The sequence below is a fragment of the Rhipicephalus sanguineus genome, chromosome 3 (assembly GCF_013339695.2).
Source record: "Rhipicephalus sanguineus isolate Rsan-2018 chromosome 3, BIME_Rsan_1.4, whole genome shotgun sequence".
NCBI classification, from domain to species: domain Eukaryota; kingdom Metazoa; phylum Arthropoda; class Arachnida; order Ixodida; family Ixodidae; genus Rhipicephalus; species Rhipicephalus sanguineus.
The window spans coordinates 195,088,781-195,101,956 of record NC_051178.1 but is presented as its reverse complement, the minus strand read 5'-3'; the positions used below and the strand labels follow the sequence as shown (position 1 = coordinate 195,101,956).

General features: G+C 44.8%; 1 protein-coding gene across 1 annotated transcript in view; it reads left to right on the top strand.

Annotated features, from left to right (window-relative positions):
- LOC119387976 (phosrestin-2) overlaps positions 1-13,176 on the top strand; it is a 308,200-nt gene that overhangs the window by 254,597 nt on the left and 40,427 nt on the right. Inside the window, exons 2-4 of the mRNA XM_037655571.2 lie at positions 1,246-1,306; positions 3,889-4,108; positions 6,804-6,900. Of these exons, the coding sequence (XP_037511499.1) occupies positions 1,258-1,306; positions 3,889-4,108; positions 6,804-6,900 (366 nt within the window). The 5' untranslated portion in view covers positions 1,246-1,257. The remainder of the gene's footprint in view (positions 1-1,245; positions 1,307-3,888; positions 4,109-6,803; positions 6,901-13,176) is intronic.

The following is a 13,176-nucleotide window of genomic DNA, read 5'->3' as shown; positions in this document are numbered from 1 at the left end:
GCCTAGACCGAGCTCGAAAACTCACGTTCCCACATTTCCTGTTCTTGTACGACTATCCGTCAATGGAGTAGAGCACTATCCGTATGCGACTATCCGTCAATGGAGAAGAGATAGCGGAGCAAACATAACCGCTGCGCCACAAACCAAGAAGATGTTCCGATAACCGATGCTCTTCTTTTTTTTCACATTTTTAAAGTGAATATTAGCTCGTTTTAAAGTGGTACTATTAAAATTAAGCATGATTTCAAACAGGGCGAATAGCAAGCTTGACCACTAGGAAGCTTTAATCTGATCGAATTCAGCAGTGTAGCCTAAACATGTGAGATTCGCACGTAGTAATTCAGTAATAATTGCTGGTGTCTTGCGTGCCAGAACAACTATATGAGTATGAGGCACGCCGTAGTGTGGGATTCTGGAGTGATTTCAATCACCTGGGGTTCTTTAACGAGCACCTAAGTTATTTAAGCGTTTCAGACCCACAAACTTCGTCCTGATAAGTGTGTGAGCGCACCATCTGTGTTTTTGAATAACAAAGAGCTCCGGTTTCTTGATAATGATAATAATAATTGTTGGGGTTCAATGTCCCAAAACCACGATATGGTAATGAGGGCCGCCGTAGTGGAGGGCTGCGGAAATTTCGACCCCCTGGGGTTCTTTAACGTGCACCTAAATCTAAGTACACGGGCCTCAAGCATTGTCGCCTCCATCAAAATTGCGGCCGCCGCGGCCGGGATTCGATCCCGCGACCTTCGGGTCCACTAGACCACCGTGGCGGGTTGATAATTATTCCACCGTCTAGTCATTGGGTACCTTTCAGTGTGATTGCTATTGTTGTCGCGCATGATCATGTCGGTTTGTTGTTCGCGTTTTCATCGAATTAAAGTCAGTTAGTCCAGCATCCTTCCTGTTTCTGTCTCTTTTTTCTTGTCTCGGTTTTTCCCGTTTTCTATTGGTGCTGCTGGCATTCCCTTTACCTAAAAGTATGTACCAACTTGCCCAACAAGCCACCCTAATGAACCTAAATGAAAGCACACGAACGTTCTATGCATTTCGCTCCCATCGAAATGCGACCGCCAGGGCCGGGAATCGAACCCGCGCCCTATGTAATAGTCGTGTGAGACAGAAATGTATCTTCGAAGACGCTGATTTCTTTTTCTCTGTCTGTGTCTGTGGCTACTAAATCGGTATCAACAACATTTTAGACGGCTCGATGTTAACTGTACCGTTCCCTTTCGTATCTCGCAGGTGACCTTGTACATGGAGAAACGAGAATTCTGTGATCTTGGAAGTTGCACGGAGCCCGTAGGTGAGTTCTAGCTGCCACACTTCGTTCTACCTTTATTCTAATTCTGATATCATGTTACAAACATATATATTTGTAATCGAACACAGTGGAACGGCCTGAAAGATAAATATTGGTAAGTCCATCCACTTCATACGAATGCAAGAACTAGCAGCTGTTTTATATCTCCGCCTCTAAATACCAACGTTAAATGCCACTTGTCTTCAATATCCACAGTTACTAATGCCACTGTTAATAATAAGGCATTTGTGGGCAGAGAATTCGTGAAGCGCTAATGCATTTTGTTTCAAGTCATTAAGCACCAACCATGACACTACTGTCTGTCACTGTATCCTACAAAGCGAAATGATAATCGAGTTTTGACCAGCTGAATTTGCGTAGTCGCGAAGTGTAAGCTAAAGTTGGTACAATAACAAAGGATAATATTAATGAAAAGTAATTTAGTTAAGGCTCCGTAAAGCTGCTGTGAACGTTTACTGCTGTGAACTTTTGGGTGGTGGAATTATTTTTGGCTAGCGCAAAAGTCGAACTTGCGAACAGCACTAAGCTTAATGTGTTCCGCTAAGTTATGGTACTTGACGTTCCTAAATCCCTAAACTGCGTAGTATATTATGGGGAACGGTTTATTGAAGGGTTCCGTATTACGTCTACCTCTTCCCTTTTCTTTCTTTTTTTTAAACGTGCAGCCACCCACTCGGGAGTCGAGTCAGGCCGAACCGTACGTCTGAGTCCAGCTCTGTAGAATTTTAGTGTGTTTAAGCTGCAGAGTGAGTCCGGCTGAGTATATTTTTGAATGTGGCCTGTTATTCTGCGTAAGCCTTCAGCAAAGTAATATAATTATCGAGTTAGTCTCAGTAAGTTACGCTTATTTCGTCAACCTTTGGCCACGACGTTGTACACGACCGGCTTTTTCGCTGTCATCACAATGCAGCCACGACGGCGGGTAAACAAGTCCTGTGACCTGGAATATGAGCAGCTCAGTGCCATAGCCAATGAGCCGTCGCCTCGCGTTCGGAAATAGGTTTAGACAGGCAAAGTGTTTCTTCGAAAACTCGTTTTCATTCGCTTGACAAGAAGAGATCGATTACCAGTAGAAAAAAAAAACCTTTAGGTTCAGGCCTCTATTAAAAATTATGCGTCAGAACAGCCGCGTTTGCATCAGTGTGATGCTATGAGTGAATATGTTTACCCATACGTGGACCCACGATATCATAGTATACTTAACATCCGCGCTGCAATTCTTCTTCGTTCATGAACGGTTGACTGCGTTTGATAAGACGCTGTCGAAATTGATTCCATCGCCGTCAAAATAGAGCACGAAGTACAATGCGGTGTATCCAGCCATCTTTCTCTTTTGCTTCCTTATTTTTTGCTTGCCAGGCCTTTTGTCACAAACTTTCACCTCTTTGTCAGAGAAAAAGCCTGGCTTAATATTACACTAGAAGTCATTTATAGTATCAAAGAAAGCTACTAAGTGTATTGTTGATTCATCTATCAGCCTCTATGATAGAGAGAAGGTTTTTCTTGACGCGCACGTGTACAAATACTGCTTTGATGTCCTGTCTTCTCGCATGTGCTCCTTCTTCGACGTTTTCCTACTCACTTAGCGGTCCTTGCTGGTAAACAAACAGTGTAGGCCTGAGCTTGTTCTACGTATAGCATTCTCTTGTGAACACGTGTACTTATCTGGGCTACCAATAGTCCCAAGTAGGCCGAACACACTAAGCCATGAACGAAAGGACTCCTGAAAGAAGGAGGCTTGTAGACGACGTAAGAAAAAAATGGTGTTTCTTCCTGAGGGCGTCGGTAGCCTTCCCAGAAGGACCACTGAAAGGACATTAGCAGGTGTCTCGCATTCTTCCGACTTTGCTCGGAGAGACTGGATTAAGTGATGAGAGGTGAGATATGCTACGTGGTAAAAAAAAAAAAAAAGATGGAGGCGACCCTAAACCTTGTCTTGGGTGTCTGGTATTGGCACTCGTACGTCGGAGTTCGTGTGCCCTGGTGTATCCCTTGGGTTAACTTTGTGTTTCGTCACGCTGCCGAAGCCGATCTTAGAGGCCACGCAGAAAGAGGCACGTGGTTGAGACCTGCTCCACCAGGTGCCGCAACGATTGCAGCTGCTCACAAGAAATTCGTCTGCTCTTTCAATGAACTCATTCAGCTTAATTTCATCAATTATCGTGACAGTTAATTAGCCCTTATCTTAAGTGAACTTATGCTCTGATATCATATGTATCCAATGTAACTTTTACCTTGAACCGGAACCATCGCGATTTCGTACCAGTTTTATTTTTTAGAAGACTTTTTTTTTTCTAAATATTAGGAAAACCGGAAGTAATGGCTCGACCGGAAGTGCTTGGGAGAAAAACAAGGGTGTTACTCGGTGCTCGTGCCACTAAAAGTACGCTCATGTGGAGCGATTTCCCGTCGGGTCCACCTGGCTAACTATGCCTGGAGCAAAATCATCATCCTCACCACGTCCTCATCCTGCATAACTTATCCTCAAAATCCTCATCCTGCATAACTTAAGCTTCCACTTCTAGTGTCTTCTTAACCGCGTGCTTCCTCTGGCCTTCTCGCAGAGGGCGTGGTGGTGCTCGATGCCGACCAGCTGCAGCCCAACGAGCGGCTGCTGGTGGCGCTGGTGGGCCGGTTCCGGTACGGCCGCGAGGAGGACGAGATCCTGGGCATGACGCTCTGCCGAGAGGTCTACCTGGGACACACGCAGCTCTGCCACGAGCAGCCCAGCTCGCCCCGCACCCCGCAAGCCGCCACCGGATCCTCCACCGCAGAACCGCCCAAGTACTTCTACACTATGTATTTCTAGTCTATGTCATTATAGCATTCTAGGTTTCACCACACTACACTACTACACTATGCGTTACTGTACTATAGTACTCTATACCATACTACACCGCATTACTACACTCCACTGCGCTATTCTACTCTACGCTGCAGCGATGGCTAGAGGTAGAGAATCGGCCTCACGTGAAAGAGGGTCATGGTTCGAATCCTGGTTTCGCGCAATTCCTCACCAAATTGAAAAAATCCGCATGTTGATGGAATTGCATGAACAGGCCTGGAGTGCGGCCACATACCGGTGACCGGAGCCAGTAATGCACTCCCACACCAGATAATGATTGGCCACACTGGTGTAGAACTTGGACACTATATATACCTCCTATATTAATATTACTTTATGCCATACTACGCTACAATACTGTAGTCTACTGTACCTATAGTACTCTATACTATACTACACTATATACTTACAATAGTGTGCTATAGATGTAATGAACTGTATTATCACTTCTTGTTTTTGTGGAGCAACAAACGACTAACATCGGTAACTTACACACTGGAAAAGCAGCGCTGTCGTCAGACCACTCCAAGTGAGCAACCCTCGGACACCGCCCAACGGGGACGTGACTTCTCGCAGCCCGAAACCACCTTGCTGGCTCTTCGGGGCCTCTATTCTTGCGACAGTACATTTTCCAGCTCAAACTGCTAACTTTCTTTTTGTATGTATCATAGAACGATTGATAACATTTCTCTGTCGGCAGTGAAATTACGTTTTCCAAGAACAGAATTTGCGGCCCTGCTTTGATCACACGCGCGCCAGAATTTCTGCATAGCGCTTTGGTGTAATCGCTGTTCTATTTTACAGCGAAAGCTGTTATGAGATCATTTCACCGGCCGTTTTTGGCGCCGTAGTTGTCCGCCGCCGCCGCCGCCGCCGCCGGTGTCCGTAACCAGTATCGCTCGAAATAAGAAAAAAAACGAAATAAGAAAAAAATTCCAGGATGGAACGAGGTTCGAACCTGGGTCCTCTGCGTTTGAGCCCAGTATTCAACCTCTGAGCCATGCCGGTGGTTGAAACTGCTTTGCAAAAAGGTCCTATACAGGCTTCGTGTCGGGAACGAACCACATTAGCATATGCAATATAGCGTGGTAGAAGAGTAAAATAAGCACCAAGCGTCGCACAACGCGAATTCTATAACCAGGCGTCACACAATGCGAATTGCGCAACGAGTAGGTTGTTGGTTGCTTCCAACCCATTACAAAGGTCTCTGCCATAATTCTACGTCGCCATCAGGCACAGCATCAACAAAGTGCGCATAATGCCTTGCATGCGTTTAGCAGATAGCACGGCTCTCCGTAGAATGACGAAAAATGGCACAGTGCCTGCTGCCCTACTTCTCAAAAATTACAATGATTTATAGCGTAGTGGGTTCCTCGCAAGTGCACTTGTATTGGTTGCCAAGGAAGCCCATAAGCGCATGATCCATTTCCTCGGGGTCTCAGTAAAGTTCTTCGCACCCCTCCCCCGTCTCTCTCCCACGTCAGCGTATGTTATACAGCATGACGGCAGAGGGAAATAGCGACCGGGCGTCACCCAGTGCAAATTACATAACTGGTGGGCCGTTTAAAGCTTCCAACCCATTACAAAGGGCTGAGCCGTAATTCTTCATCGTCATCAGTCGTCGCGTCAACAAAAGTGCACATAATCCCTTACAGACGTGTAGCTGGTGCCTCGCTTCTCCGCAGAATGACGAATAATGGCTTAGTAGGCGCTTCCCAACTTCACGAAAATTTTATTTATGGCGTAGTGGGTACCTTTCTAGTGTACTCGTAGTGTAGCCCCAAGAGAGCTTACAACGGGCTCTTGAAACGCCGCTCTTCCAGCTTTCGCTGTGACTATGCTGCGGTTTCAGCGCAGGCCTGGCGTTTTTTTTTTATCCCTGTCCCTCGGTGAGCTCGACAGATAACGTCTTTCGCACGTAATACCTCATAGCTTCATAAAGAAAGGACATTTCACCTGCTTAAAACGCATAAGAACTCGGCGTGCATAGCTTCCTAATCAGAAACCGTACGGAAAGCGAATATTCTTGTCGCTGCGAAGAGTGCACCGAGCTCCGTTTCCCACTGAGACCTGTCCTCTTACTGCGCTATTCTCTTCAAATCAACGAGTTTAAATTTACAGCCACGCAAATGGAAAAGTGCGGAGGACATTTAAATGGCTCCGAGCGAGTCTGTACACCGTCTCCTTCGGAAGTTCAACAACCACACGATAAACCGCTAAAGATGACAGAAACAAGATGACAGAGCACGTTTTCATTATCCCCGCTGGAAACGACTTTTTTTTCTCTCTTCGCGTCGTGAGCTCTTTATGGGCGCATATCTTCACGGTTTGCTGTTGCTGCGTCCCTTCCCTACTAACCTACCGCACTTCATCACCCAGCGCACGCGAACCGAGGGTGTCACAAGTGCATCGTGGATGGGGCGACCCGGGTGGAACGGTTACTTTCCCACCACTGAGCCGTCAGGCCAAAGTGTCTCCAATAGCAGTCATTCTGAAGACGTGGGGGAAGTGGTGGGCGTAAGAAGGGAGGGAGCGCTCTCCTGCCCTTCCCATTAGCCTGCACTATAGTGATGTGCCGGAGGCAATCATCAGCAGTTCGCTCACGTACCGTCACCGCTCCCATTTTTGCTGCAGATCCCCCGGCCGTGCCCTGTATGCCATGCAGCTGGGACCCGTGCACCGCCGGTTGATGGACGCCCTGGGCGAAGCGGCCGTGCCTTTTCGTTTCGAGGTGAGCCCGGAGCGAAAATCGTTGAGTTAGGTGCGAGGCACTGCATATCGTCGTGACTAGCAACGAAAGCAACCCGTTCGCCGACAGCGCGTTTCGTGGCGAGTGTACAGAGAAGTCAATCAGAGTATAAACGCACCGGTGAAAGTGGGGCTTCTATAAGATAGGCGAGCCACGCGTGCCTGCCTTTGAGCTCAGCCGACGACCAGATGCATAAGTGCCACCAGCAGAGCTTTTAACGTGCCACAGTTGACGTGTGGGACCTGAATACGTATACGCGTAAATGGGTGAGATGAGTAAATGGAACCAGTCTGTTCGACGCCTTTGTTACTTATAACGAAAAGGTATGAAGCGAATGGACAACGAATCCAGGAAACTATCACGTAAGAGGAAAGGAGTGTACCGAGCTCTCCTTAAGTACATTTATTTAAAAAAACACAGATGAAATAATAACGAAAGTAGAACTGGAAGTGGGCAATAAAGGCAATTTATCGCAGCTAGGTAAAATGAACTCATATCTACCACATCGCGAATGTGGAGCCGCGGTGACCGCACAGAAACCTGCGTCCTGTTTTCAGAATGAAGCCATGTCAAATCGCTGTAAAACTTGTATTGCCTGTTAATACTGTAGTGAGTTTTTATGCGCTACTCATTCGAAGTCATGCACGTTCTTCTAGTAATCGTAACCTGAAACTAGACGCGATTTGCCCACACTATCGTTAGGGGTATTAAACTCCAAATGACACATAGTGCACACTAGAAAGAGTTCTCCAAGTTCTACATTGTGGTTTTTTCCGCGACATCATTTGAGGAACCAGAGCGAAGTAGCACGAACGTGTCCATTGTTGTCAGGGTAGTTGTAAGATATCGACATTGTTTTCACGAGAGAAAGTGCGGGTGCTTAAAAAAAAATTGGACACGTTAACAAGCATGGTGAAGCGTGATAGAAGTGAGCACGGCAACAAAAAAAAAGAAAAAAAAGACGTACACACCCCACTTAAAACCCGTACGCACGATTATAAAGTACACTGTAAAACGCACTTTCAAAAAACTTATGACATGGCCAAAGCTTGTGTCCCGCTTGCCGCGTAGGCCTCCTAAGCTGTCAGCTGGGTTGTTTATAATCATACAATATATGCTAACTCATCTCCGTTCATCATCCGCGCTATAAATATAAAAATAGAGATGACTATTATGGTGATGACGTCCCTTCAATATGGGTCTTACCCACTCTGGGGCACTGGCCAAGAGGTGGGCATCTGAAAATTTAGGTACTACTTGAAAGTATATCTGACGATAAAAAGAAAGCGAAAAGAAAACATAAAGGATAAAGTGAAAGTATTGTGTGATTTCGCAATCAGAACAGACAGCTTTATTGATAACCTTACCAGAACAGTTTAGAATAATGGCACAGGAGTTTACCACTTCGTTAAAATATGACTATAAGGACAATTTTAAATTGCAGACAGGACGTACAATCGTGGGTTTCTTTGTCTTTCTTTTCTTCGACCTGCCTGCGAATTCGCCTTCAAAAAAAAAAAACCTGCCAATGGTGACTTCCGTCTTCGTGTGTGCACAGCCGAGCGAATTCAGTGGCTGATCTGCCGGAGAAAGATTACGAGGGAATGAAATGTGAGAGAAGAGAAGTTCGGGCCTTTCAAAGTTTTGACGTCGACTACAATGGCGGTTTGTTCGATCGAATTAAAATGAAAGAAGGATCCTTTTGTCAAACGTCAGGCGTCCGTGTGGGACGCTATCTTTTCTTATTAATTCCCATTGCCCCCTTCGTTATTGGTTCTTCCTGCTGTTCCGTGTCCTCCGCTTTTCGTTTCTGCACTGTGGTAGATTAAAGACGAAATAAGCGTTACGTAAAAGAGAGGGGAAAATACGCATAAACCGTTCCGAAAACTCGCCGTTTTGAGTTACGTTCACTGACCCTTGAAAGCAGGTGTCCACGTGTCATCGAAGCCGTCTTGCAAAAGGCCCTCGGTAACTGAAAAAAACAAAAAAAATGCTTGCGGATGTATAGGTGGAGCGGTTTTCTGAAATTATTTCTACTTGCGTCCTTCCTAGCGTGCGCCGCAAACAGATGAAATCACGAATCTATACAGTGGTGCGCGGCGCGAATCTGATACGTGAACAGATGGACGCTGCGTTTCTAACAGGAAACTCGTTCCGATTACGCCGGCCATTTCTTCTTCTGTACATGGTCGGGTGTAGCTGTTCAATGTTCCGAATTCGGAAAGACACCAATAAGGCTGACTCTGCTCCAAATGTACGGTTTCAAAGAAGATTTCATCCGCTTCTCTCTGAATAGGTAACCATTTTTTTTAGAATTGACGAGTGACGTAATAACATATAACAGCTTATACATTTCGCCTTACCGTTTGTGTTTACTTTTTATATGCTTATGCGTGTTCGCAGATGCTTGTGCGCTTTTACGAACTCCCACGGACAGAAATGTATTTCATTTATATTCATAAGATCAAATAGCTTGAATTAGTTGTCTAGTGTATTTCTGCATAAGTATTAAATGCGAAGCATTTCTTAGCGAACCTATGTCACTTTGAGCGTTTCTATCTATCTATCTATCTATCTAGCCAACTACGTCTGGGTGTTCTCATGATCGCCTCCTTAAGTTGGTGTAGACCAAAATTGGTATGGGAGGGTAAGAGGATCTGATTAATGTGACTGTCGGCTCATAAAAATCCTGTCGCGTACGTCGTCAAACCCTTTCCTCCAGACACATGAGGCACATACCCGTCTACCACGGGCCGCGGTGTACGGGTATGCGTCACAGGTGATTGACAGTTTATATCTACCCATTCAGGAATGGCGAGAACAGACATCTGTAATTTAAACGCGAGAGTGTACAGAAAAACCGACATCGGCAGCGTTGACCCGACGAATGGAAAGAATTAAAATGAGGATCCCAGCAGGAATCGAACCCAGGCATTCTGCGTGGCAATCAGGTATTCTACCACAGAGCCACGCCAGGTCTATAAACTGGTTTGGAAAAATAGCCTATGCAGGCGTAATGTCGGTGCAATGTCAATTGTGGTTGTGGTGCTGACTACCTAATTCTACAAGAAAGCAATAAACACTACATATGTATTCCTACGATACAGGCGTCATATCATATTAACGTCTGTGGTTCCAGTGTTGGTTCCGCTTTCATAGCAGTCTAATAAACATAAAAAAATAATAAACATTACATTTATATTCCTATGATTCAGCAAGCTATATTGAAGTATTTCTCGACCCCGAAGGAATACATTAACGAAAGTTACGTATGATATTCATATGACTGCACCATAAAGTGCACTTAGTTTGACGTAGGTACTCTATAACGTGAGGGCTGACGTTACGTCGCACCATAAGTTACCCTTTAAACGCCAGCGTTGTCGACGTGCCTGGTAAGCCCACGATATGCACGCAGCTACTACACACACAAAAACATGTCGATCAACCTCGTAATGTTTGGCTCAAAGCCATGAAATACAGCATAGAAGTACTCGCTGACTGCTTCGCATGAAATCGTTTCCCACCACGAGTGGGATCTGCCGAATTTTTCTCTAAATACATTAATCATGAGCTGTGTATTCTTCTTTACGTATGTTTTATAATACCATGCAGAATATGCCGCTTGCTGCTTGACTTCCACCTAATAATTTTACATTGCACTTCGAGAAGCTCTGTCAGTAACTCTGGATTGATTTTCTTAAATAGACGAAAAACTGAAACGTCAATATACAACCGCCGGAAGAATCTTAATTGATGTTTTCGTAATAAACAGAAGAACAAAATCTAATGGCGTTCGCAATGTATAAGTTTCAGGATATTGAAAGTATTGAAGCTTGACTAAAGTTGCACAAATATTATTCGATAAATGCAGCAAGTCTGCATTTGAACTTTTCTATATCCATACGGAGCAAAAATTATATCGGCGCCTTGCAAATCGCTGCTAATAATGAGCTTGCGTCAAACAACATCAATATATTTCATCATATTTCAAGTACACAAGTGGCCTCTTTTGCACCAATTACGTGAAGCCAAGTAACAATGTAGTAAAAAAACTGTTTAGTTTGGTCGTTTAAAATATTGAGCCACCCGGTTCAGTGACTCACGCGGCCCATTGGTGCTAGTTTTTAACAAAAACAAGAACAGAAAAAAATACGTATACGCATAAAGCTGAAACACATGCGTGACCTGGCAAACTTTCAGGCTGCATGCCCTTAAAACGCGTGATTACAAACCAGCTTCATGCGTTATTGCTTCATATATTACTGCTTCACAGTGGCATCCTTCCGAAGATATCGCTTGAAAGCTTTTTTGATAGCCACAGCGTTTGAAACCTTCATAAAGTAATGATAGCCGAAATTACTTTTTTGGAAATATCATCGAAAAGGATTTTATCTCGTTTGAATTTGATTTGTTATTGTTTTACACTAATCAAAAAAAGCACGAAACCCAAGACACGTGCTCATAGAAGCGATGATATAAAAAAGCACACGCAAACGCAAGTGCGCTTCATTCAGTCCAAGGTTGTTTTTATTAACTTAGAAATTTCTTGTTTTATTATAATGACTCTCATTAATCGGGGCAACGTATATCGATATAATACCTCGTAATTTTCCTTATGTTGTGCGACTGCTTATTTTACATTGCTAATAAGATTTCGTTTCTTAAACTGTTGAATATTTTTTCTTAAAGTAACATGTGCTCTAATAATTCAGAACTTAGCTTAGTAGCCTTATTCACCTTGCTTACTGTTTCTTTAATTTTCAGTGCTCTCTACACGTGTAGACACCTTCAGGCTGTGTGCCTTGTTACTGCACTTCTTTTGCGTTATTTTCACTGAATTATGAAGCTTTCATATAACATCGCGTACCACAAATTTCTTAATATGTCGAGTCTTACTGAAATTTAACGAACTAATATTCGAGAAAGGCACGCCATCACCACCTGCATTCCTGTGTGGTTCAATCAGCGTGTGCCCCCCTCCCCCTTTCTCTCTCTCTCTCTCTCCCATGACATTGCCCTCGTTTATACATATTTCTTCCTACATGTGTCGCCTATAGCATCTCAACAACCACTTGATGAGAACTATGTTTTCTCCAAACATAATGCTCTATGGGAGGCTGCCATTGCATGGAGCCACTGCTCTACGGGGGAAAAAACCCATCTAACCAGCTAACAAAACATCCTAGACTTTGTTATTGACTACTCTGGTACATAGTTGCCGTTGATGCGCCGCCTGAGGTGCAATGAGGGCGAATTCCGCGCAGCATGCAAGATGCGTGTTTGGCCGCCGTCTTTTTCGATAGCGTAGGCATTTCATCATACTGGAGCGTCGTCGCCGCCTCCACTATGGCTACAAATTGTCTCTTCAGACATTTTTGTTTTGTTGCTTCTGAATACACTTTGCATAGTTTCGTGTTTGTCGTGAAAGATGGCTGAAAATAACACGCTTCGCCAGAGGAGTGTATAGGAATCTGCTCGATATTACATCTGGGGTGAGGCTGCGCTTGCGCCGTTACAAAAGAGCGCGTGAAAGCGGTTCTCGGAAGTTCGGTTTAATTGAGGCTGTGTTATTTGTCTTCCTTAGCATGTTTTCCTTCGCCGACGGTGAATGCGCTGTTTGAGTTTGCTTCGCGGTTCGCGGAGCGACGAACGATATTGATTGCAAACAAAGCCGAGGAATTCCGACACCGCACACCCGGCCGTATATGTAGTGATGGCGTAACGGCTTTGTGCTTCAGGTTATGAGCTCGCCGATTTCATTCTTGGCTGTTTTGTGGCTGCATTCCGATAGGAGGCAGGAATGCAAAAGCAATCGCGTACCAACCCCTCGCTGCTTGTTGTCAAAATAAGCCTAATTCGGGACGTTCCTCTGCAGCGCCTCTCGTATAACGACGGTAAAAAGCTGCGTTACGTTCGGAGGCTTTACCTAGTCAATAATTCCTGATTAAGGATCTGCGCTTGTAATAAGGGTCGTAGCCTCGTAATTCCACAGACTTGATGCGTTTGCAATAACCGTGATAAACTGTACGAACTGCTCCATCCTGCTGGCATACTGTTGTGAAGCGGAGACAGCCACAGCTGTTGTTTATGTAAACGTGAACAACACAGAATGCACAATCCGAGAACTTGGAACATCTAGATGTTGACGTAGACCCGTACATATATTGGCCCGCGCCTATCCTGGGGAATCGCTGTCAAGGTTCGGGTAGTTCACAATAAAATAAGGTGGTGACGAAAGTACCCGCAACAATCACA